The 27,435-nt window shown below is 38.0% G+C and overlaps 2 protein-coding genes across 16 annotated transcripts in view; one reads left to right on the top strand and one right to left on the bottom strand.

The window, feature by feature from the left end:
- The window catches only part of LOC112052834 (zinc finger protein 84-like), a 387,100-nt gene that overhangs the window by 108,403 nt on the left and 251,262 nt on the right, over nt 1-27,435 (top strand). The window lies entirely within an intron of this gene.
- The window catches only part of LOC112055140 (dynactin subunit 1), a 52,362-nt gene continuing 29,475 nt past the window's right edge, over nt 4,549-27,435 (bottom strand). For 5 of the 7 annotated variants that reach the window (XM_052889897.1, XM_052889894.1, XM_052889893.1 and 2 more), the window contains 14 exons: nt 26,838-26,978; nt 19,784-19,969; nt 18,827-18,958; nt 18,122-18,244; nt 17,022-17,161; nt 15,611-15,732; nt 14,629-14,664; nt 13,514-13,552; nt 11,444-11,528; nt 10,421-10,583; nt 9,505-9,624; nt 8,115-8,225; nt 7,115-7,215; nt 4,549-6,439 (listed from right to left, as the gene is read on the bottom strand). In XM_052889897.1, the coding sequence (XP_052745857.1) occupies nt 6,355-6,439; nt 7,115-7,215; nt 8,115-8,225; nt 9,505-9,624; nt 10,421-10,583; nt 11,444-11,528; nt 13,514-13,552; nt 14,629-14,664; nt 15,611-15,732; nt 17,022-17,161; nt 18,122-18,244; nt 18,827-18,958; nt 19,784-19,969; nt 26,838-26,978 (1,584 nt within the window). In that variant the 3' untranslated portion in view covers nt 4,549-6,354. The remainder of the gene's footprint in view (nt 6,440-7,114; nt 7,216-8,114; nt 8,226-9,504; nt 9,625-10,420; nt 10,584-11,443; nt 11,529-13,513; nt 13,553-14,628; nt 14,665-15,610; nt 15,733-17,021; nt 17,162-18,121; nt 18,245-18,826; nt 18,959-19,783; nt 19,970-26,837; nt 26,979-27,435) is intronic. The other 2 variants (XM_052889895.1, XM_052889896.1) reach the window with 2 other exon arrangements.

Raw genomic sequence — 27,435 nt, forward strand, 5'->3', positions numbered from 1 at the left:
AAATTATTTTAGATTATAGGATGTTCTTTAAGTTGTTAACCGGACTCTGCAGTGTTGTGAATGCCTGTAAAAGATGGCTGCAGTAGTTCAAGAATTTTGTAACTCATTATATATATAATGTTTTCTGCTGTCATTGTTGGCATTACAAATAAATAAATAAATATGTTTTCACTACTCTTGCTCAAAAACACTGTCATATTACCACTCCACAGCGGGGCTAAACAAGCATTTCGGCCTCTAGGGGCTAAAGTAATTTTGTTTTTTTAATTCTTGTCTGTTACGAGTACTAGCCAAGTACTAGCCTACTATAAAACGGAGGAGGTTTTATTCGAAAATAGAATCATTATAGGTAAGGCCCTGATTGTTTTGAAAAATAAATAAAAAACTTTAAACCCATTATAAACTCGGTCTCTATTTAGGCGGCCCTCGCCTTACGTCTCAGGTCCTAAAAATACCTCGTATATAATGGGTCTGTTTAGCCCCTTGTATAACAATCTACTATTAGATGTAATAAAACTCACTGTTTATCTGAGAAACGCGAAAAACCTATTTCTATTTGACTGGATTATAAGTATACGTATGTTTAATGGTGACAAATTAGTCGAAAACTTAAAATGAAAGTCAAAAAGTTTGATTTTAAGTTAATTAATTTGAAGAAAAATAAAAAAAATCATAATATATTAACTAAATAAAAGTACAACGGACAAAAGTAGTTTTGGTTTGGTATGTGATGAAAATAGGTATTATTTATCCCCTCCTGCAGCACTCATTACTAAATATCAGAAACCATTTGCCGTACAAAGATAAAATTCGTCAGAGAGGTAGTTTATACTTAGTAGACGTCCGTTAAGAACGGATATTGCGACAGGGCCGGATTAAGGAGGTATAAGGGCGGACGAAGTCACGGGCATCCGCTAGTGCAGAGTAAATAGCGCTTCGATACAAACGACAAAGCGACGTCCCCTGCGATTCATTTAAATGCTTTACATTCCTTACTAAAGTACGTAACGTAAGGCGCAGTAGTTAGCTTGTGCTGTTACGAATTCTGAAGTCATGAGTTTAATTTTAAAAATTGGTAAGTTAAAATTAATTTTCAGATAATGTAAATGTCTATACATGATGAATAAATACAACTAATAACCAGAGTGAGTCTTTACAAACTGCGTGCTGAAACCCATAAAAAAAAACAAAAGTCTCAATTTCAAGTTTTATTTTTATCAAACAATCAGGACCTCTGGCTCAATCGCTCGACGCGCGGAGCCATAAAGCCAAAAGAAGAAGAAGAAGGGCCTTACCTACGATGATTTTATTTACTAAAAAGTAGGCTACTTAGATACATGTAGGCTAGTACTTGGCTAGTACTCGTAACAGACAAAAATTAAAAAAACAAAATTACTTTAGCCCCTAGAGGCTGAAATGCTTGTTTAGCCCCGATGTGGAGTGGTAATATGACAATGTTTTTGAGCAAGAGTAGTGAAAAGTACTATTATAATCAATAATAATTACCAATAAAATAATACTCTCTTATTTCTTAAGTTTTTATGAACAATTTTAAAATATTTAAAACTTCAGACGCCATTTTTCTTGAATAATATTGAAAGTTACTGATGTGACGCTTCGTGTCGTACTGAATCGAGAATGTATTCGTTTTTGAATTTTGTATTTGTGACGGAAACGACACGGTCGTGTTCCGTGGGCTCCATCTGCCTATTATTGATTAATCTGTAATAAACGAGTGTACAAATATAATAAACTTGACCTGAAGACAGGTGAAAAACTTCTGTATAATCCTTTTCATGAAAGAAGCCCCCTAGACGTGGCGCTAATGTTTTAATTGCGCTCACTGTCATTTGGTAATGGCGGTCTTATTTTTTTTTTAAATAATATTTGCAATATTTTTTTTTTATATTTTTGACCAATATTCCCATTTCCCTCCAACTAGTCGACAAAGACTGTGCTAGGAGTGGTTACGACTATAGACCAACGGGGCGGGAATCGAACCACCGCCTCTCGGTGATGAGTCCGACCGCTCTTAATGTTAAACTATTGAGGCTCTGTTATTTGTATAAGGCGCTGTCAATTTTAGTTCAGGTTTTAGCCGCGGGACTTCTTTCAAGAAAAGGACTCTAGCTCCCCTCAACGTCTAGTAGCGCCATCTCTCGTGTCGGACTTGCTTTATTCCACCAGCTTAGTTCACAATTATGCCACTAAACGGAGTCGGCGCTGGGGTTACTTGTGTCGTAGTTTAACAGTGTTGCTACAGATGGCACTTTTGAATACAGTTTTTGTAACGCAACTATTATAGCAGTCAAGCGTTTTACTGCATACATTTCTTTACTTTTACATCACAGATTAATGAATAATAAGCAGATAGAGCGAAACACAACCGTGTCGTAGCCGTTCCTATTACAAAATTTAAAAAGACATTCTCGAGTCAGTACAACACCACGCGTCACATCAGTAATTTTCAATATTATTCAAGCAAAATGGCGTCTTATGTTTTTAAATATTTTAAAAACTGTTTACAAAAACTAAAGAAATAAGATGGAGTATTTTTTTATTGGTAATTATTTATTAAGTATTATATTAATTTACGCAATTGTTGTTAGTGTTTAATTATGAAAAAAGTTTTTTTTAAGCGGATGTCAAGGAGACGCGTGACGTTTGTTTTCTTTTATGGGTTTCACCGGCTTCACCACGCTGCTTGTAAAGACTCATTCTAAATATTAATAATAATAATAATTCTTTATTTCAGGTTATACACCCATTTACATATTTTAATTGTAAATATGTACATTTTAAATGGTGAAATTGTCATTTGAATCATTAAATACTTAATAAATAATTTGCATGCCTAATTGGCAAGATACATTTACCATCTACATCTGTATAAATAATACATGTATCTGCAAAGAAATAAATTGATTGATTGATTGATTTAAAATACACAGATAATATACAAATAATAAATTTATAATAAAGTACCTAATAATATAGGTATTTAAAATATATCATTTCTCTATGAAGGCAAACATTTTTTTTTTCATTTCTTGTTCCTATCGCGATGCACGGTAAGCCAATACTTTAAGATACGGTTTTCAGGGCACTCGGAACATGCACTGAGGATTTCATTATTCATTTCATTTCATTTAAATATTCTTTATTCTGTGTTTCACATCTGTAAACTTAAAGCTGAAGCAGTACCTACCTTATATACAGTTGTTGGGTCCCATTTCAATGAAATAAAACTAAAGAAGCAATAAATAATCGTTTATTTCATAATTATCTACTATATAAAAACAAGTCGGGTTTTCCTTCCTGACGCTATAACTCCAGAACGCACGAACCGATTTCCACGGTTTTGCATTCGTTGGAAAGGTCTCGGGCTCCGTGAGGTTTATAGCAAAGAAAATTCAGGAAAAGGTAGGGGTAGGGTAGTCTAAGGTAGGGTAGGGGGTAGGATAGGGGTAGCGTTGGGTAGTGGTAGTTGAAAGTTTACATCGAGTGTCACGCGGACAAAGTCGCGGGCGTCCGCTAGTTCACAATAAGTACTATATTAATTACAAGTATTCCGTACGCCTTGCAACACAGACCGTATGACTTTAGCGTTAAGGTCTAAAGTGGCGTGGATGCGTACATTACAGAAACTATACAGTATTACAATTATTGCTTGGACTCAGTCATGATCTCAGACCAATTATTGTATAGGACCTGCCTCGCTAGACGTTACTTTTCTGTCAAAGTATATGATCAACGATCTAATGCGATTATAAAAACTGTCTCTATACTATCGATGTTAAATAGTTGTAATCGTGTTCGTCGGTTAAAGAGCTCCGTAAAAATACCTTTTTGTGTAATTCAATTGTGTAAAAAACGGGCAAAAACTTCTAGTTTAGTATAAGATATATACCAAATCTAAGCTCGTTTTCTTCTGAAAATGACAGACAATTTTGTTCGTGACTATGAGTGCGATATAGGTCCTTCTATAATTGGTCTGAGTTCATGATCAATTTTTTTTTTAAATGATAACTTCATAAGGGAGGGTAAACCGCTTGGTACCGTAACGCGTTACATCTCAAGTTACCGTTACACTTGCACTCGACTGAGCCAACTTCGGACCGATTCTACGACCAGACTATTTTATGTGTCTATCACAGATTAATGAATAATAGGCAGATAGAGTCGACTCGACGGTGTCGTAGCCGTTCCAAATACAAACTTTAAAAACGAATACATTTTCGAGTCAGTACGATACGAACAGTCGTAGCAGTCATTTTCAATATTATTCAAAAAAAATGGCGTCTTATGTTTTTAAATATTTTAAAAACTGTTCACAAAACCTAAAGATATGATATTATTTGACGTACTTAATTATTGTTGTGTTAAATTTTGAAATACAAATTATGAAAAAGTTTGTTTATGCGTATGTCGTTTTTATTTTTATCTATTTCACCGGTTTCACCATGCTTCTTGTAAAGACTCATTTTGGATCATTCTTTACTCTGTGTTGTATATTTGTTGCTGTCAAAATGTTCTTCACATTTTAACTTTTAACATTGAAACAACGGTTTTTCATAGACAACCTATTAAAAAACTATTTTTTTTACTCCATGCAATAATTATAAACTCAGTATATGGGTCGATTTATACAGAGATTAGAATTTGTTATTATATAATATATAACAATATCTAATAAGTTTTATTTGACATTCGATAATACGGGATGAAACCGACCAGACAATGACCTAATCCTTCTACAAATAAAAACAGGGACTAATATTTAGCTAGAGACCGTAAGTACCCATCAGTCGCATATTTCTCAAGATTGATTTTATGAGTGCTTATGTTTTATATCATTACTCTCTTTTATTTTATTTGTCTATTTGTATAATAATGTTAATAATACAAAACAATTAAAAATTATAAGTTTTTTGAGTGCCCAAGCAACCGGTGGTCAGGGCTCCAGAGTGAGGAACCTCCTCACAATACTCGCCTTCTCAAGAGTAGCTGCCTTCTGTATTAGATTTTTGATCCAGCAGTTCGATACGATTCAAGCGAAAGCTTCTTGGTGCCATTCGCAACTTTTCGCTATATTCACTCTGTACCCTGACCACCGGTTGCTTGGACACTCAAATGTCCTGCAGCGGGAGGGTTGAATATTTTTTTATAAATTTTGAAAAATGTTTTGTATTATATTTACATTGTATTTTATTAAAATTGTTAAATTTACATTAATTTAAAAAAGTTAAGTAAGTAAATTAAGTTTAATTAAAAAAAGTAGGACATTAATGAATAAATGAGAGAAAAACATAGTTAATTAAAAAATAATAATACTTTAATCATTAATTTTATTAATAATTTCCGTGCAATCTCACTGCCGTCCAATTTCAGGCGAAGAAGAAGTTGGATTTAATATATTGAGCGAACAAACGGCATCTAGCTAAATATAAGTCCCTGTATAAAAAAATTAATTATCAGTAGCTTAATAAGATTAAATGATGTTCTCCAAAAGTCTAGTTGACATTATTAATAAATAACATTGTGTCTTTTTACATTTTATAATCAATAGTGTTTGTCTTCAATCTCCTTCTAATAGTACAAGATCCGACATAAGAAATATAACACTCATCTGTTCTTTATTTGGGATGAGAAGTGATAGAATAGGCACAAACGGTCAATTATTCTCACGTTTCTGTAGCACCCACGACTATAATTGATCGTGTGTTGGTCATTGCGTGCATGACTTGTATAGTATGCCGCGTGGGTACTGACGGTTGCTTTTCAGAAACGTGTAAATAATTGACAGTTTGTGGCTAACATTGTTTATCATTTATTATATGCATTTTAAGAAATTAAATCGTGAGGAAACCTGCACACCTGAGAATTTTCCTAATTCTCTGCGTGTGTGCAGTCTGCCAATCCGCATTGGGCCAGCGTGGTGGACTATTGGCCTAACCCCTCTCATTCTGAGAGGAGACTCGAGCTCAGCAGTGAGCCGAATATGGGTTGTTAATGATTTCTTATCCTACTAATATTATAAACGCGAAAGTTTGTATGGATGTTTGGATGTTTGTTACTCTTTAACGCCGCTACTACTGAAGCGATTTAGCTGAAATTTGGAATGGAAATAGATTTTACTCTGGATTAACACATAGGCTACTTTTTATCCCGGAAAATCCTTGGTTCCCGAGTGATTTGTGAAAACTAAATTCCACGCGGACGAAGTGCGGGCGTCTGCTAGTCACTAATAATAACAGATGAGGGTATACATTTCTAATGCCGGATCTTAGACTATAATGACTTCTCTCTCTCATCTCTCTATACTCTATTCTCCAATCTCTCTTATCTCTCTGCTCAAGCGGCGCAGACAGTGTCGTCGAGCTGCTTGAGGTCCAGTTGAACTTCGTCCGAGCTCAGCTCTGACACTATTTCACGTAACCTGAGAAACAGAATAGAAATAATTTTGCTGTGGTTCTGTACTGAAGGTCCAAGGTTCGATTTCCAGCAAGGGTCAGTTTAGAATTTTATATTTCCTAAATTGGCTTAGGAAGGCATCCGCCCAGTGGCGGGCACTTCATACATGCATTAAAGTACTGCATACCCTTGGACTTGTCTTATTGGTGTTTATTAATGGTGGTAATTAGTCAATTATTTTTATTAATTGGCTAATTACCACCGAAGAAGAACCAAAGTCACCAACATAGCTCAACGAGTTGCGAAGCTGAAGTGGCAATGGGCGGGGCACATAGTTCGAAGAGCCGATGGACGTTGGGGTCCCAAAGTGCGGGACTGGCGACCCCGCACTAGTAAGCGCAGTGTTGGCCGACCCCTCACCAGGTGGACTGACGACATCAAGCGAGTCGCAGACATTCGCTGGATGCAGGTGGCTCAGTATCGTACAAAAGACCTATGTCCTGCAGTGGACGTCCATCGGCTGATATGATGATGATGATGATGATGATGATGATGATGATAGTCAACAGGCGTTTTGACTCGTATTGTCAAATAATGTTTATAAATTGAAATTTTCAAGCGATTTGGCGTTCCGAGAGGAGGAGAATGAGGAGGAGGAAGAGGATAATGAGGAGGAGGATGAGGAAGGGGAGCTGTTCACCTGGCGAGCTGCGTGGGCGTGACGTAGATGGTGTCGTCACTCATGGGCTCCGGCGCGGGGAACTTGATCACTCCCACGTCCACAGACCTCGCGCTCAGCGCCTGGACGTCAGTAAATACATATATAAGTACAGTACACAGTACACACATCACTATCTACAGTACAGTTCGGTTCGTTCTAATGATTTTGGTTAGATAATACTGTACAATTAAAACGGTATAGTTGAAACTTTACAGATAAAACTGTATAGTTAATAATACTGTACAGTTAAAACGGTATAGTTAAAACTGTACAGATAAAACTGTATAGTTAAAACGGTATAGTTAAAACTGTACACATAAAACTGTATAGTTAAAACGGTATATTTAAAACTGTACAGATAAAACTGTATAGTTAAAACGCTATAGTTAAAACTGTACACATAAAACTGTATAGTTAAAACAGTATAGTAAAAACGGTATAGATAAAACTATATAATAATAGTTAATATTGCACAGTTAAAATGTGCCGATAAATCTGTATAGTTACAACTGTGTACTTAAAACTGAAGATCTCTAGTGCCTCTAAGGAAAAGAGACCGACCATTTTAGGTATACCACGTTACAGCGAAATAAAATGACGAAATATTTTTTATTTTATAAAAAATCAAAATCACAAAAAAAATAATAAAAATTCACTGTTGCTAATATTATACATTTCAAACTATCGTGATTGTTCTTCATCTTAATTTATTATTAAACAAGGCGTGATACAACGACGGAGTATGCCCGACTAATTTCATCCGTAAATATCTTTTGAATTGTGTTTTTTCTTAAAATTTGGGTCACAGTAACGGTTCGTTCATTAAATCTGAGCCCAACAAAACATGAAAAAACGGCCTCCTTTTGTTCATTTTTAATTTCATGTTTAGCAACGCTGTTGACCTTTCTTTCTAATAAATAAACAGGGTCCCGTTTTACCCATAGGGCACGGAACCCTAAACAAAGCACAGAAGTCTTACGGCGGTCAACTCTGGCGCTGGGAAGTCTGCAAAGTCCGCCTCGACGCAGCGCCACGGCCGGTGCAGAGACACTAGGCCGCGTACCTCGGCCTGCAGCGCCGAAAGCCGGGCCTGTGGAAGACGAAACTCGGTGAGCTAGTATAAATTTTATTTATTTACTATCGTCCGCCTTTAGGCCTCTTTAATCCAGCCCTTACAGTAGTATTGCTGTAAAACTGGAGTAACTTCTCTCGTTTTCCCATCATTTCCCTTCACTGCTCTGCTCCTATTGATCGTAGCGTGATGAAAAGTATACTATAACCTGCCCAGGAGTATGAAGAATAATTGTACCAAGTTTCTTTAAAATCCGTCGAGTAGTTTTTGTTTCTGTAACGAAAATACAGACAGACAGACAGATTTTACTGACTGCATTTTTGGCATCAGCATCGGTCACTAATCACCCCCTGATAGTTATTTTGGAAATATATTTCATGTACAGAATTGACCTCTCTACAGATTTATTATAAGTATAGATACACTTTATTTGTATACCACAAAACAAGGAAACAAACAAATAAAAAGATATGTCATTAAAGACTTCCTAGGTTTAATGGACCTTAATAACCCGACGTCCTAAAATTCATTAATAATATGAATTAAGATATAATAGCACGTCGGATCGGGAGAGACGTGATAGCCCAGTGGATATGATCTAGCCTTCGATTTGGGGGGCATAGGTTCGAATGCGGTCCGGGGCATGCACCTCAATTTTATATGTGCATTTTAAGAAATTAAATATCACGTGTCTCAAACGGTGAAGGAAAACATCGCGAGGAAACCTGCATACCTGAGCATCTTAATTTAAAAATTAAGTTGGAGGTATTGTAGGGGGTGCAATCTCTTTTGTTTTTTTTAATTTATTCATAATAGACTTGAGCTTGACTACAATCATGCCTGGTGGAAAGCAATGATGAGGTCTAGGTTGGAGCGCGCTTGCCTACAAAATGCCTATTCACTCTTGTCTTGAAGGTGCACAAATCATAAGTGTTAGGAAACACAGAAGCTGTTCCACATCTTCGCTGTTCTTATTAGAAACGTCGATGCGAAACGTTTTGTGCGAGTCGACTGGACATCGACAACAAAAGGATGCCAATTTGCACGGTGTCTCGCTGTTCTGTGGTAGAATGGGGATGGAGGGACTAGATTAAAAAGATCCTGTGAGCACTCTCCGAAATATATATGTCTGGATCTACTAAACTGATTTTAACAATTCTTTTACCAGTAGAAAGACACCTTATTTGTTAGTGTCATATTTTATCCTCTTAAACCAGGGGTCATTTAGGTTTTTTATAATTTAACCGTGTGTTTTTGTGCCTGGCTACAAATGAGCTTTCGAGCCGGATATGCATACCTCCAGCTTGCGCCTGGCCTCTCTCTGCTTCTCCTTGTGCTGCTGCAGCGCGCGCGCGTACTTGCTCGGCTCAGACGGGAACTGCACCAGGCCCGAGCGCGCCACGAAAAGCGTCCACTCCTGTATACAAGAGTTCTAATTATTTACACAATACCAAAATACACACAAAATGAAAAAAAAAGCAATGGACATTTGCCTTACACCTTGTTTGACATACGCAGCCCAAACCTGGCCAATAAATAAAAACACCCTGGACAAAGTGAGCAAATGCCAAAGGGGCATGGAGCGTAGTTTTTTGAAACTAAAATTAAGTGACAGAGTTGAAAACGAAGTCATCAGGAAAAGAACCCAAGCTAAAGATGCTGCTCGACATGTTCTCCGCCTTAAATGGAAATGGGCAGACCACATACAAAGAACATCAGACGATAGATGGTCCCAAATTGTTACAAACTGGTACCCACGAGACTCAAAACGCAAACGGGGTTGACCATTAAGAAGGTGGAGTGACGATATAGTCAGGGTTGCAGGTAAAACATGGCTACGAACAGCCAGAGACAGAATACAATGGCTACAATTGGAGGAGGCTTTCACTGCTATATTGCAGTCCTTACGAAAAAGAATAATAAAATGAAAAATTAACATTACTAACATAATATAAAAAAATTAGTATAATATCAACTAACCTACTAACAATCTATAAAACTTGTAAACCTTAATAATAATTTTCAAAAAAATGTCTGTAGTCGTAAGGAAATAAAGCTATTTTTATTTTATTTTATTTTACCAAAATACAAACAAGTTTTTTTTTTTAAATTTAGTGTGTTCCTACGGGATCGGGAACCACGCGGGTGAAACCGCGCGGCGTCAGCTAGTAAAGAATAAAAAAGCATTTTTTTTCCCCATGAATGGTACTCACAGTGTGCAGCTGCGCGAGCTGCCGCTCGAGCGCGGCGGCGGCGGCGCGGCGCTGCGCGGCGGCGGGCGCGGCGGGGTGGTGCAGGGGGCGGAGCGCCCGCAGCGCCGCGCGGTCCGCGCGCGCGCACGCCGCCACGCGCGCCACGCGCTCGCGCTCCACCGTCCTGTGACACAGAATATATAATAGGGATGATGACAGTTTTTTAAATTGTATATAAATTAAGAGTATGCTAATAGTAAAGCAATTTTGTAAAAGTAACAGGGTATCTGCGATCATCACTTTCGGAGCTACAGGGATTTAAAGGGTCAGATTTGCAGCGAAAAACGCTCCATACAAAATGGCACGATTTAGTGACGTCGTTGGCTCGCTGATCGTTAGATTTTTATGGGCGTTAAAACATAATCACTAATATCTGTGTTATTTGTGCGTTTATGTTTATAGTTCATTTATTGAAAAATGTCACATTTAATGTAAGGAAGCTAAAACTGTATGATTTTTTATTTAATTACGATAAAAAAAAATTGATAGATTTTGAAATTTTATAATCTCATTTATTTTGCATCTATCCAAACATTCTTTGCTTTTTTTTATAAATTAGTTAACATTGACCTTATTTACCTGAATGTATCATAAAAATCAATTTATTCAAACCTAGTCATCATCCCCATTGTACAGAAGGTGTCTATTCCACGTCTTTTAAATAAATAACAACTCTTACTACAACACAATAAAGTGCAATTCAGTTCGCACACAACTAGTTGCCTACTATAATAAAATATCAAGTTGTAAATATTCATTTACAACTTGAATGTCTTATAAACTATCCTATAAAGCACCGTAAAGCGCAGTGTTGGTCGACCCCCCACTAGGTGGGCCGAGGATATCAAGCGGGTTGCAGGGTGCCGCTGGATGCTGGCGGCTCGAGACCGTTGTGCTTGGAGGTCCATGCAAGAGGCCAATGTCCGGCAGTGGACGTCTATCGCCTGATAATGATGATGATGAAATAAATGAACAACTCCTCACCAGCTGAGAGCTTTAAGCTGATGCTGCAGGGCTTCATTAACTTCACCAGCCACGATGCCTGGAGACACCTTCGTTGGGGTCTCTTCTGAAATTTTCACGTTAAATTTTGTATATTCAGTAAAAACAACAGGTACAGGCACGTAAGTTGAACCATAATGACTTTTGTTTGCGCAAGTACAGTTAGCAAAAGTGTTATGGACTAAGATCTTAGACCGTTAAAAAGAATGGACCTGTTTCGCACCCAAATTCACCAACAAAAAAGTCTGTCGTTTTTGAGGGGGTCGATGTAAACTCACACATCGAAAACATTTAACACCATTAAGTATATTCTGTGTCCACACACTACAACTATATAATTAACTCGCAATACACACACGCGTATTTATTTACACAGACTAACCAACACATCACTTAGACTATCCACAGAATATATATATAGAATGTTCGATTACTTGATCGATTTTTTGCTGTTCCGTCAAAAGAATCGATTCTTTTTAGAAATCGTTTTTATTACAAATTTGATAAAATTATGGTAGAAATACTTACAAATGAAACGTTACTCCATCTTTTACTAAACTACAAGTTTTTAGCCGTTTTTATGGCATTCAACTACACAAACCGGCATTTTCAGGGAGCTCTTTACACGACGAAAACGATTACAATAATAAAACATAGATTCTATAGCAACAGTTTTTATAAACGCGTTAGATCATTGATTCTTGATCTTTGACAGAGGGGTAAAGGTTTACGAGGCAGGTCCTTTCTTTTTAATGGTCTAAGACTGGGATGGACTACTGCGTAAAGTTCAACTTACAGGCCGCGTGCTATACGTTAATTTTGAATCGTCTGTTTATAAATATATAATAATAATATATTCTGTGATTATTTTTTAATTTATCATAAACTAGTTGTGATAATATGGAAAAACGCAAACTAATATAAATCTATGACGGTAAAAATTATTAAACTTTAATCAAATAATTTATAGTTAAAAAAATATTTATTTATTTACATTAGTTTATTATTGGTTTATGAAGTAAAAATTACAATTTACACCAAATATACACAAAAAAAAAGAAAAAGCACTTGTCAGTAATTATCACATAATTATGAGTATTTTTAATGAATTAATTATTATTTTACTTAAGCTTAGTATTATTTAAAAGATTAGAACATTATGTTTTATACATAGTTTTGTTATATACACGTCCATGCAGAAAAATAAGCATATGGCAAGATGTTATAATATTAATATCCAGTATGATTTTCCTGTTGAAAAATTACTCGAGTATTTTCTTTCTTATCTCTGTCTAGCAAACGCCTCGCGGTTTCATACGCCAATGACACTCACAAATAACGTGGCTTTCTAATGGTTAAAGAATTAAAAAAAAATAGCTTGACAATATTTTGAGTTAGATAATAACGAACAAACTAAATACCACATATCACCTCTTTATTTTACCGGGCTACAGACGAGCAGTTTTAACAGTAGTCTAACTGGCCAGTTACATTTTCCGTGTGTAGTGCCAGTTTTAATTGTACAGATTTTGACAGATATTTCGATTAGATAAAACTGTACAGTTAAAACTGTATAGTTAATACTGTACAATTAAAATCGTATAGTTAAAACTGTACAGTTAATGCTGTACAATTAAAATGATTAAACTGGTATAGTAAAAACTGTATAGTTAATACTCTACAATTAAAATGTTATAGATAAAACTGTACAGATAATACGGTATAGTTAATACTGTACAATTAAAATGGTATAGATAAAACTGTACAGATAATACGGTATAGTTAATACTGTACAATTAAAATGGTATAGATAAAACTGTACAGATAATGCGGTATAGTTAATACTGTACAATTAAAATTGTATAGTTAAAACTGTACAGATAATACTGTACAATTAAAATGGTATAGTTAAACTCTCGTTAAAACTGCTCAGTTAAAACTGAAGCTCTGTAATCTGACTTATACTAAGTTAATGATACAGCTGCAAAATAAGGACAAAACACAGACATGCTAAACCAAAATGGATGCAACATCGATTATTCTATGGCTTACGATTAACGCTTTTGGGGGTCGGTGCCGCTATCACCACCGCTAAACAAACGCAAATTCGCTTTAAAATATTAAAGGAAGGTTTTGGAAAAAAAGTAGTTTATTATTGTTTCGGTTTTTTTGGAATTTACGATTTATGCTGGTTGGGTTAGGTTAAAGTTTTGGCGGGTAAATCGTAGGAATCACATGTAGCTATTGTTTTATTTTCATCGATTTTTCGAGTTTTCTTGCATAAAAATGCATTTTATTCAATATATAGTTCTGTAAAGGTGCCCAAGTGAAGTGGAGGTTGAGCAAGAGTGTTTTATGTGATAGTCGATAAATGAAAAACCACACACGATTTCTTCCTGTCACCTGCATATCATGGGAGTGATATCATTGGACTTGCCAGATATATATTTGACCACTTTCGTTCTAATAGTAATACGTATATATAGTAATACGTTCTAATAGTCATCAAGTAATATAAAAAATATTACTTGATGACTAGCTAAATGTATTGCGAAGCCAGATTGAAACGAAAAAAATACTTGTTGTTGTTGAAAAAAAGTACTAGGTAGTGATTTTGCACTAAAATCAATAGTAGGTTTTATATAAAAACATATTGTCGACCGTACCTTAAATATCGACAATTCTTGTTTGGTTTACGTTAAATTACTAATCAGTCACTTGAGAAAGCTGGATCGTACTTTACATCAGAAAAAAATCCTATTTGCCGCTATTGCCAACAAAATCTCATTATGTCTTCATCAGTCCACTTCATAGATGCATAAACGCACTGCATATCCTGAGAATTTATTACGAACCTTTATTGGAATTTTCTATTTTGTACTATTTGCACGTACAGTGCCTACCGTAGTTGCGAACCCTGTGCACGCCACTGTTCTTCATAGACTTGCGGACTTATAATGATTTTTATCGTTTGGACTATTGTCACACTTCTGAGGCTTTTTTAGTTAAAACGGTACATAAAAAATTACATCTAAAAAAATTAACGCCAATAAGATATAGATTATTTTCAAGTGTGGTGTTACGATTGTGTTTCCAGCATTAAACAATTACGGATATATTAGAAAACAAACAAACATGCAGTTAGATCACGTGGAGGTAACGCTTACGTGGGTATTCGCGCGCTGACACCGGTGACGCCATTGCTGCACATAAGGTATACCAACATCAGCCTAAATAGTACACGTCGGCGTATGTCCGACGAAGTGTCGGCGTAAGTCCGACATGGATAAAACACTTCTGCTGTATAATCTATACAGTTGTAAACACGAAATTCTTGTTGGTGTATGTCCGACAAAAATATGAATGACGTTAGTTTGTATACATGAAAATAATTGGAAAATATCTAAATTAACGCTGCAATCCCACATGTATACTCAAGTATTATAAAAAAAAACTGTGAGACGTCACGGGAAGCCTGGCAGATGTCAAACATCGACATTATTTTGTAAAAGTTAAACAACACTGTATACATTACGGAGTTTACACTATAGGTGTCCGAGCTCAGTGTAGCGACAGAGATGGCTTAGCGTCGGATCGAGTGGGAGAGAATCGCACAGCAAAATGCACATGACGACGCGTCGCCACACCGTACACACTACTGTATATAGACTGTATATATACCATCATAAAGCGTGGCGACGCGTCCCCACGGCATGCGTCGCCACGCCAGAAATTACGGTTTTACGTGTAGCTATAGATGTTACACATCAAAAATAAAGAAAATAATAAAACAGAACATGACTTATTAACCGTTTCGTGTGTTTTGTAAAGTCTTTGACTTTCAACATGAAATTAAAGTAACAAAATTTATGTTTAGACTATCCGACATTTATCGATATATGAAACCATTAAATTGTCGCATATAATTTGATGTTCGGAATCTGATGCATTATTGCATTTACAATATTTTAAAAAATATATATGAAATAAAAAAGAACTTAATTAATTCAAACAATTTGAAAAAAAAAAACATGTTAAATAGCGTATATGTGAATCCGAAGAGTATTGATCTTGTCGGACATACACCAACAAAGTTAACTATAAGAAAACCAACCATGTTTGATTTCTACTTAATTTTATATAACTTACCGTGATGCGTGCCTCTCTTTGCATACAACTTCAGTTTGTCTCTCAAAGCGCCGCGTTCAGTCTCCAGCGAGTCGATGTCCTGTTGTAGGTGATCCATTGTCTCTTCAAACTCTTTCTCTTTCCTGGAAATAACAAAATTACTATTTATTCAAACATTACAAACATTGAAAATTACGTACGTTAAAATTAAATTTATTTTTGCAGGAGTGTGTGTCTGTGTGTATGTGTGCGTATGTGTGTGTTAAACCATACATAACCGATGTATTCACGCTACTGCTCACATTTTGACGATCCGTCAATCTATACTAATATTATAAAGCTGAAGAGTTTGTTTGTTTGTTTGATTGAACGCGCTTATCTCAGGAACTTCTGGTCCGAATTTAAAAATTTTTTCATTGTTAGATAGCCCATTTATCGAGGAAGGCTATATATTATCCCCGTATTCCTACGGGAACGAGAACCACGCGGGTGAAACCGCGCGGCGTCAGCTAGTATCCGATATACGTTAACTTTATACGTACAATCAACCGCTCAACGTTATCTCACACAATTATCTCACAGCTCCCATTTCAAGATAATATATTGGTCGGGCTATGTCCGACATTTACAAAAAAATATATCGTATAGTCAACCCTCCGAACGGAGAAAACACCCGGTGTGATCGTTCATAGACATGAAGCCGTTGAAATGACTCTTTTTTTTTGTTGTAATTTCACGAACAAGCGATTATTAATTTATTATAAAACACTGCTAAAGCTCACGGAATGCATCGTCGGAGTATGCCCGACTAGTTTAAACACTAGCCACTCTGTGTATGCGGTGTTGTGTGACGTGCTATACAGGTACAATTATTGGATACAATGCGTGCTTTATAATGACGGCTGAACGTGGCTTCTGGTGTTTTCTGTATAGACGCTCAACGTAGCCATGACCTCTCATTTCCACGCAAAGAACCAGTTGGGCTGATCCGACATACCCAAACTGTAGCCTTAAAATAAACCACTCAACGTAATAACGAAACTGCTAAGCTTTCGATGTAAAACGCCTATCAGGCTAAGTCCGACATACCCAAATTGTAGCCATACAATAAACCACTCAACGTAATAACGGCACTGCTATACTTTTGATTAAAAACGCCGGTCGGGCTAAGTCCGACATACCCAAACTCTAGCCGTACAATAAACCACTCAACGTAATAACGGTACTGATATACTTTCGATATAAAACGCCGGTCGGGCTAAGTCCGACATACCCAAACCGTCCAATAAACCAATCAACGTAATAATGGTACTGCTGGACTTCCACTATAAAAACTCCGGGAGGGCTAAGTCCGACATACTCAAACTCTAGCCGTACAATAAACCACTCAAAGTAATAACGTAAAACGCCGGTCGGGCTAAGTCCGACATACCTCTTGAGCTGGTTCTGCGCGTCGTCCAGCCGGCGCTGCAGCTGCTGCGCGCGCAGGTCGGCGTCGCGCGCCGCCGCCACCAGCTTCCTCTCGCCGAGCTCGCGGCGGATCTGCATCTCTGATAGCTCCTCTTGCTTAGCCTGCAAGTAAGTACATCTATACAGAGTGCTCGGGGGTATTTCCCATAACTTTAAGGTGTTGACGAGTCCACTCATAAAAAAAAAAACATTTATTTCAATTAGGCTTAGTTTACAAGCACTTTTGAAAGGTCAAGATTACGTCATAATTGAATTTAATCTAATGGTGGTAATAATAGTCTTTTTTTTTTATTCTTTACAAGTTAGCCCTTGACTACAATCTCACCTGATGGTAAGTGATGATGCAATCTAAGATGGAAGCGGGCTAACTTGTTAGGAGGAGGATGAAAATCCACACCCCTTTCGGTATCTACACATCACACCGGAACGCTAAATCGCTTCGCGGTACGTCTTTGTTGGTCGGTGGTAACTAGCCACGGCTGAAGCCTCCCACCAGCCAGACCTGGACCAATTAAGAAAACCTCAATCGGTCCAGCCGGGGATCGAACACAGGACCTCCGTTTTGTAAATCTACCACGCATACCACTGCGCCACGGAGGTTTATATATAACTTCGTAGCTTAAAAGTAATTAACCCCAATACTTTACTTTTTACATAACATGAAATGAATGAAAATTATAAATCTTGTGATTGAGTCTAATTTATTAGCAAACAGATTTTTATGTGTACACAACCAAATATGTATATGAAATAGCTTATGTAATTTGACTTAAAGTATTTATAAATGACTAAGATGATTTACTGTCTGATAAAATAAAATAATAATGATATGTCAGAATATAATATGATGTCAAATTATTATAATATTAATAATAAGTTTAGTGCCAAATATTTAGTACCCCTAGTTCAAATGAAACCGCTCAGTGTAATATCTCTAGAGCGGTCAATTCAATGTAAAATGCCGGTCGGGCTATGTCCGACATACACAAACACTCAATATAATATCGCTAGAGCTGTCACTTGGACGAAAAACACCGGTCGGGCTAAGTCCGACACAAATACCTTGAGCGCCTTCCTCAGCTCCTTGATGTCAGCCTCCTTGTTCTCCAGGCGGATGGTGAGGGTCTTGGTCTCCTCCAGCTGCTTCTTCACCAGCTGTGCGCGCACCACTATCGGCGGGGTAGGCTGCGAGTACAAGGAAAATAAATCTTTATTTTTTTTTAAGAGTAACTTTGCACGATTGTGAATGGGATAAAAAGGCTTTTTAAATGCATGCTGCCATCTACAGGCACAGTAAAACTGTGTTTGTTATATCAAACTACCACTAGATGGCGTTCTTAGAGAACTTAGAAACAAACCCAAACTCTGTTTGTTATCCTAAACTACCACTAGATGGCGTTCTTAGAGAACTTGGAAACAAACCCAAACTCTGTTTGTTATCCTAAACTACCACTAGATGGCGTTCTTAGAGAACTTGGAAACAAACCCAAACTGTGTTTGTTATCTTAAACTACCACTAGATGGCGTTCTTAGAGAACTTTGAAACAAACCCTTTTTCTAAACTTTATCATGCAGGCCATCTTCTCCGAGATGGTAAATCCGGGTAGGGGTTACGGGCCTCGAGGCTTAACCTCCTTTTCCGGGTAAATAAAAATCCGGGGGATCTTGCTCCCCCGGTCATTTTCTTCCTGTTCCTGTTGCGATGCAGTTATGAATGATGCTCAGAGATGGCGCTTTGTTTTTTAATGGACTAGATGGCACGCTCACCTTTTCAGCGGCTCGGTTAGTGAGCGCCATGACGTCATACTCCTTGTCCTGCGTGAAGGCTGCCAGCTTGTTGACGTCCGCCGCCGCCGCCGACAGCGCGCGCTGGATCACCTTCACCGCGCCCAGCTCGTCCTGACAAAAACAAATTAAAGGTTGCGTACACCTGTTTCTAGGTAAACAAAAAAAGGTTACCTACACCTGATAGGTCAAGTTATAAAAAAGTTTGCGTACACCTGCTGCTAGGTAAAATTAGATTAGTGATCAGGCTAAATGAAAGATTCGACACACATGATGGTAGATCAAGTCAAATAAAAGGTTGCGTACACCGGCTGATAAACCAAATTGATAAAAGATTATATAAGCGCCTACTCCTCAATCGACTTAAAAACTTATTTTGAATGTAATAGAGACTACTTTAGCGTGAACAAGTTTATTGATATACAACCTTTGTTACATTTCCAGATGATTTCAATGAAGAACACGATCAATTTCGTTCATTGTTTTAGTTCAATTACGTCATCCGTAATTTGTGGCAGTGACTAAAAAATACCCGCTGTCAGTATTTGTGTAACTTTTTTTTTTTATTCTTTACAAGTTAGCCTTTGACTATAATCTCACATGATGGTAAGTGATGATGCAGTCTAAGATGGAAGCGGACTAACTTGTTAGGAGGAGGATGAAAATCCACACCTCTTTCGGTTTCTACACGGCATCGTACCGGAACGCTAAATCGCTTGGCGGTACGTCTTTGCCGGTAGGGTGGTAACTAGCCACGCCCGAAGCCTCCCACCAGCCAGACCTGGATAAATTAAGAAAATCTCAATCTGCCCAGCCGGGGATCAAACCCAGGACCTCCATCTTGTAAATCCACTGCGCCTACCACTGCACCACAGAGGCCGTCAAACGTCTTTTTTCAAACTGTGGTAATTGAGTGGTTAAACGAAAGGTTGCGCACACCTGCTGGTAGGTCTTGTCTATGGCCGCGCTCCATATGGCGGCGAGCGCGGTCAGCGGCAGCGGAGCGCCCTCGCCGCGCTCGCCCGCCGTCGCGGCGCAGGCGCAGGCCGCGCGCGCCGCCAGCGACGTGGCGCGGGCGGCGCGCCACAGGGCTATGGCGCTCTCGCCTCGGAGACGCTCCACCAGCTGAAGAAACAAATAAATGACCATAAGCTATGATGCAAAGTAACACAATTGGGTACTGCGATGAGCAATATTTTTTTTTATTCCATGACAAAGTATAGTGTGACTTAAAGGAGTAAAAGTTAAGACAACTGTAACGGACGAAACAAAACACAGAAATGTTAGCAATTTTAAGTCATGTCCTACTGAGTCATGATACGTCATGATACGCCAGTACATGACAGGAAATACACTGTTAATTCAATACAGCGCGTGAACGCACTTACGATATTGTACCCTACATTATTCTGAAGTTAGTTGGCATTAAACATCTAAACAAGCGACACGTATTTTATTCCAAAAGAACCGTACCAGCAAAAGTGAACCGTAATACCGTAACATATGGTCGAAATCGAGCCGGATCGCGCCGACTAGCAAAAAGTGAAAGGAACGAAGCGCGATCGCTGGTTGAAGTAAACAAGTGCATCGAGTGACGAACGTTTTTTACGCATACTATATACAATTTACGATTTATAACTTTGCATTTACGCATTTTGGAAGTTATTATATACTTATATTGTGACAAGTGAATTCAAGATGCCTCCTACGCAAGATCAAACGCACCTTTTAGCTGTATTGGAAGATACTGCCACATTATTTCGTAAAACCCAAGTGAATTTAAAAAAATGTCCCAAATCTCGACTAACCAAAGGTTACATTGAAGCGCGCATACAAATACTTGAAGATTATTGGACGACGTTTAAGAGCGCGCATCACGACTTAGCTAAAATTACTCCAAAGGAACAAAAGGGATCCTTGCCGTATTTTTTAAATGAAGAATTCTTTATTTATGAAGACCTTTACAACATTCTGCAGGGTGACTTAAGGGACATGTTATCAACATTAAATGAAATCGAGAATGAATCAAGGGCGTCAAATATGTCAACGTCGACGGGCAATATAGGTGGCGGCAAGCAAAATGTACATCTGCCGAAAATCTCATTACCGGTCTTCGGGGGCAATTATGAAGAATTCCCTTCTTATAAGGATTTGTTTTTGTCGTTGGTGCATCATAACGACTCCCTCAGTGATGTGCAAAAACTTCACTATTTAAAAACAACCGTCACTGGGGAAGCTGCAATGCTACTAAAAAACATCCAGGTGACTCAATCAAATTATCCAATTGCATGGGAGTCATTGCAAAGCCGATATGGCAATAGACGCCTTATCGTTAACGCTCTATTAAAAAGGCTTTTTGCGCAAAGAAAACCCAATACAAACATACAGTCCGCTCAGAATATAAAATATTTACTTGATACAACCAATGAAGTAGTAAAAGGATTAAATAATCAAAATATAACAACCGACTCCTGGGATCCAGTAATCATATTTCTGGTTGTTCAGAAATTGGACCCGGAGACGCACAAGCAGTGGGAAGACTTCGCGCACAACGATAATATAGACGAGTTACCTACATGGAAAGATTTGGAAAAATTTTTACAAAATAAATTTAGAACATTGGAATTAGTAGCGCCAACAACAAGCAAGGTCACAAAAGAAAAGGTATTTACCATAACTAGTACCTGTAAACCAAGAACATGCGTACGGTGTAAGAACGACCACACATTAAGCCATTGTCCGGAATTTGCAAAGCTTACACCGGTGGACAGAGGTAATTACGTAAAGGACAACAAAATATGTTTTAATTGCCTTTCCCCTGGGCACAGTGCTCTTGGGTGTAGGGTTCCCCAAAGTTGCAGGCGGTGCCACAAGCGGCATCATACCCTCATCCATCAGCCAAAATCACCAGTTATATCGGAGTCCTCACAAACGACAATAACTGATACCCAGGTGCAAGTGAACACTAAAGTAACTGATAACAGAGAGCACGCAAGTACTGCTTTGCTAGCTACAGCGACAGTTAAAATCATGGACGACAATGGCCATTATACAATCGTAAGAGCACTCGTAGATACAGGTTCTCAAGCAAGTTTTGTGAGTGAACGAGCCATCCAATTGCTGAAATTAAAAAGAACAAAAGTTAATGGAACTATAACAGGTATTGGCTCAACACACACAAATGTGAAACAAAGTACACAAGTAAACGTCTTATCCACACATGATGAAGGATTTAAAATTAACATTAAGACGTATATAATACCCACTCATCTCATCACAAGGTTGCCAACTAAGACAATAACGAACAACACCTGGCCGCACATAAAAGGTCTCGTCCTGGCAGACCCAAGTTTTACACAACCGGGACGAGTAGACATGTTGCTAGGTGTCGATGTGTGTGCCCAAATTATGAAGAGTGAAATAATCAAGGGTCCCCCAGGTACTCCATGCGCTCAAAATACCAGCCTGGGTTGGATTCTATTTGGGACAGTACACGACAAGATACAAGAAGATGAGATTATAAGCATGCACCTGAATCTGGATCTGGATGATATGCTAAAGAACATGTGGGAACAAGAAAGAAATGAAACAAGATTACCCACGCCTGAAGAAAGAAAATGTGAAGAAATATATAACACTACAACCACCAGAACAGAAGAAGGAAGATATATCGTAAAACTGCCAACAAAAACAGAAAAACTAAAATGTATCGAAGGAAACACAAGAGATATAGCTCTGAAAAGATTATATCAATTAGAAAAACGCTTAGAGAAAGATGAGAAATTGAAGAAAGAATACATAGAAATAATGGAAGAATACAAAACTTTGAATCATATGGAAGAGGTACCAAAGGAAGAAATGAAAGTTCCTGCTGTGTACCTACCTCACCACGCTGTTATTAAATATGAAAAAGAAACGAGCAAAGTGAGGCCAGTATTCAACGCATCGCAAAAGGGATCTAACAAAGTGTCTCTAAATGACGAATTACTTGTAGGCCCTCAACTACAAGATGACATGAGGAGCTTAATTTTGAGATGGCGTATGAAAAGAGTATGTTTTGTGGCTGATATACAAAAAATGTACCGCCAGATTCTGGTAACCAAAGAAGACAGCAATCTACAAAGAATTCTATGGCGTAGTAGCCAAGACGAACCTGTAAAAGATTATAGACTAGGAAGAGTCACGTTTGGGACAGCTTCGGCACCATATCTAGCCGTCCGCACGCTACATCAGGTTGCCACAGATGAAGGCTATGAACATACCGATGCAGCACAAGTTATAAAACAAGACTTTTACATGGATGACTTAATGTCTGGGAAGGATAACTTACAAGAAGCCATCAAAATTGCAAAGGATATAGATTCCATATTGCGAAGAGGAGGATTTATTATACAAAAATGGTGTTCGAATAATGCAGAATTCCTGAAACAATTTAAGCTAAGCCAAAGAAGCACTAAAGTAAATCTAGAAATACACATAGATGGTAGTATAAGAGCTTTAGGATTGAATTGGAATATTGGAACGGACAAATTCCAATACAACCTGAACTTACCTGCGTTAACTGATCGCATAACGAAAAGAACAATCCTGTCTGATATTCAAAGGTTGTTTGATCCACTGGGCTGGTTAGCACCATCAATTTTACCGGCGAAGCTGCTTATTCAAAAATTGTGGTTGCAAGGTATGGCCTGGGATGAGAATGTTACTGAAGAAATAGCTCAGGAATGGATGGATTTAAGAAACAGTTTTCTCAACTTACCAGGTATAGAAATAGACAGATGGCTTCAAACATCTGAATCCTTAATGAAAAATGTCTCAGTTCATGGTTTTTGTGATGCATCCAATCGAGCCTATGGTGCAGTAGCCTACATGAGAGTAATCACCGTAGAAGGAAAAGTAACAATTACAATCATAGCAGCTAAATCAAGAGCAGCATCAACAAAAGCTAAATCCTTACCTCGTCTTGAACTGAATGGTGCTGTCCTGCTTGCTGGTCTTTTAAAGCAAATAAAAGAAGCCATGAAAATACCAACCTCTCAGATATATGCATGGACAGATTCCACTATAGTACTGTCCTGGCTTTTTGGAGATCCTGCAAGATGGAACATTTATGTAAGAAATCGAGTAGTTGAGATTATAGAAGACATTGGGAATCACAATTGGTATCACGTACAATCTCAAGACAACCCTGCTGATTTAGCCTCAAGAGGTATGCCCTTGACAAGCCTGAAAGAAAATAAACTGTGGTGGAATGGCCCTGAATGGTTACATAATAAAGAGATCGAATACAGTAGGCTAAAGAACATAAGTACAAACCTGGAAAGGAAAGAAGTTATAGAAGTCAACTCGAAAATTGAAAATGAAAAAGCAAGTTTAATAAACAAAATTGAAAATTGTGATGATTTGACAGAGCTACTAAAGGTTATTACATACAGTAAAAGGTTTTTAAAGGGAAAGAAATTACAGGATAAGGATACAGTAATTACTACAAGCGAATTAAATGATGCTTTAAAAACATGCATTAAGCTAACACAGCAACAAAGCTTTAAGGAAGATATTCACAATATTAAAACTAAAGGAGAAGTACAAGCTAAAAGCAGTTTAAAAAGTTTAAATCCTTACCTTGACGGTGATGATGTCCTCAGGGTGGGCGGTAGACTGCGGCACGCTGCTGTGAATGAAGATACGAAAAATCCTGTAATATTAAGTCATGATACTTACCTAGCCAAGCTCCTTGTCGATGATGCACATTTGAAAACGCTGCATGGTGGACCACAACAGATGTTGGGATACTTACGGCTGAAGTACTGGATCCTGAAATCAAAAAATTTAGTCAAATTAAAATTTAGAAAATGTTTGATATGTGCTAAGCAAAAGGCTGCAGTGAAGTCACAGCTTATGGGAGACTTACCTCGTGAAAGAGTAACTCCAACCAGACCATTTTTGAACAGTTCGACGGATTTCGCTGGCCCCTATCAAGTCCTCTCTTCTAAAGGCAGAGGAATGAGAACGACGAAAGCGTACGTCTGCATCTTCGTATGTATGTCTACCAAGGCCATTCATCTTGAACTCGTAGGTGATATGACGTCAGAGTCATTTATAGGAGCAATGAAAAGATTTACGGCACGTCGCGGAAAATGCGCACATATGTGGAGTGACCAGGGCCGGACGTTTATTGGAGCTAATAAGGAACTTGCAGCAGCTTGGGCAGAAGCAAAGTTGGAATTTGATGGTCAGATAGCAGAATCTCTTGCCCTCGATGGCACTCAATGGCACTTTATACCAGCATACAGCCCTCACATGGGAGGATTATGGGAGGCTGGTGTTAAATCCATTAAATACCACCTGAAAAGGATAATGCAATCCAACTTAACCTATGAAGAAATGTCCACCCTGCTCTGCCAAATTGAAGCATGTCTGAACTCGCGGCCTCTGTGCCCAATAGAGGACGATGATGACGCACCTCCACTCACGCCAGCTCACTTCTTAGTTGGTGAGTCACTTAATACCATCCCAAGTCCTAATCTGGAAAATATTTCGATGACTTACCTATCGAGATGGCAGCGCCTACAAAAATTATTGCAAGACTTTTGGCACCGATGGCAATCTGAATATCTTAATAGACTTCAACAACGTCATAAATGGTGTAAAAGGACAAGAGAGTTAGATATCGGTCAGATCGTCACTATCAAGAGTGACAACCTGCCACCAGGCAAATGGATGCTAGGTCGCATAACTGGGAAGCACCCCGGCAATGATGGAGTCACTCGAGTATACAGCGTCAAAAGTGGTGACAATATCACTAAACGTTCTTCCAATAAATTATGTCTTTTGCCCATAGATATTGATTAATATACTTAATTGATATAATGTATTTAATTTAAATGTAATATTTATTTAATTTCTGCTAAAAATCAAATTATTGCAAGTAACTGATTTTGAAGTAATTTTTAATGTTATTTAAGTGATAATAATTCAAGTATAAATATTTAATTACAAGAAGTTATGTATTAAGAGTAAGCCTAATTATGGATGAGATATAATATTTATGTAGTTACCAGCGTTTGAGTCTGAAGTTTACTTACAATTTAAATGTATTTTTTTCGTGATGGCATGTATAAATCTAATGATGTTTAACTGCGGTATAATGATTAAGTTTATGTATTTAGTAAAAGCCCTTTACAGTCCTTTTGGCGGGCGGCATGTTAATTCAATACAGCGCGTGAACGCACTTACGATATTGTACCCTACATTATTCTGAAGTTAGTTGGCATTAAACATCTAAACAAGCGACACGTATTTTATTCCAAAAGAACCGTACCAGCAAAAGTGAACCGTAATACCGTAACATACACCTTCACATTTGTAAATAAAAAATTGAGATATTGTCATGATACAAGGTATAAAAGCTATCGGTTCCTTATAATATTTTTAGCAGACTCTGAAGTGGATTACAAAGTCTATGTCGAACAAAGTTTATGATTCACAACATTTGTCAGAACAACTAATTTAACAAATCAAACTGTAACCAAAATAAGACCCTAGAATGGCAAAGAATGACCTTGAGTGGAGTGAATTTTGTGTGTAGGGTTAAGGACATATTTGACAGTAACTAACACTCCCCTTTTCCAAGTCAATCTCCCCACCCCGAATCAAGTCGCGCCACCTAGCGTCAGCACGAGCCAACACAAGATAGGGCGACGTCATATCCATCTCAGACTACTATTTCCTACAATATACATACGAGATAGATTGGATAGAAGCAGGCGTTACTTTGCGGAAGTTCATCATGATTATATAATGATTTATTTATTTTGCTATCATCCGCGAAAATTCGGCGAACCCATGCGACAACGTCACCCAGGTCCGACAAAATACTCTCTACGTACGTTTCACCCCGAAACCGGAGCATCCTCAGGAGATGTTGACTCTACAACGTGCAATTGCACGTTGTAGAGTCATAAATAAATCATTATATAACGAGATAGATTACCTGCATGTCTATGGGCAGCGCGTGGAGCCGCACGCCGGGCGGCAGGCGGCGGCGCACGCCCTTCAGCTGCTGCTGCAGCGCGCCGCAGCTCGACTGGATCGCCTCGTGCAGCTGGCTCAGCTCGTGCGGTTGGTCGCCAGGCTGGACACCAATGAACACTTTAGCCTTGCCAACTAGATGGCGCTTGTGTTAGCCCGCAATAACGTGAATTAGTTCCCGCCTTAAAAACTAGATGGCGCTGCTGTGTTTGCCCGCAATGACGTGAATTAGTTCGCGCCTTGCAAACTATACAAAAGCCATACTGGAGGAGTACTGTTTACCAACAAACAAATTAAAAATCTACAAGATTATAAAGCTGAAGAGTTTGTTTGTGTGTGCTAATCTCTGGACTTCTGGGCCGATTTGAAAAATTCTTTCAGTGTTAGATAGCCCATTTATCGAGGAAGGCTATAGGCTATATATCATCCCTGTATTCCTACGGGAACGAGAACCACATGGATGAAACTGCGCGGCGTCAGCTTGTGAGGGTATAAATCACATGTCATTTCACACCTAATAATAATTATAATTACAAGTTCTTAAATTAATAAAAATAAAT

Source organism: Bicyclus anynana, chromosome 26 (genome assembly GCF_947172395.1).
Source record: "Bicyclus anynana chromosome 26, ilBicAnyn1.1, whole genome shotgun sequence".
In the NCBI taxonomy this organism is placed as follows: domain Eukaryota; kingdom Metazoa; phylum Arthropoda; class Insecta; order Lepidoptera; family Nymphalidae; genus Bicyclus; species Bicyclus anynana.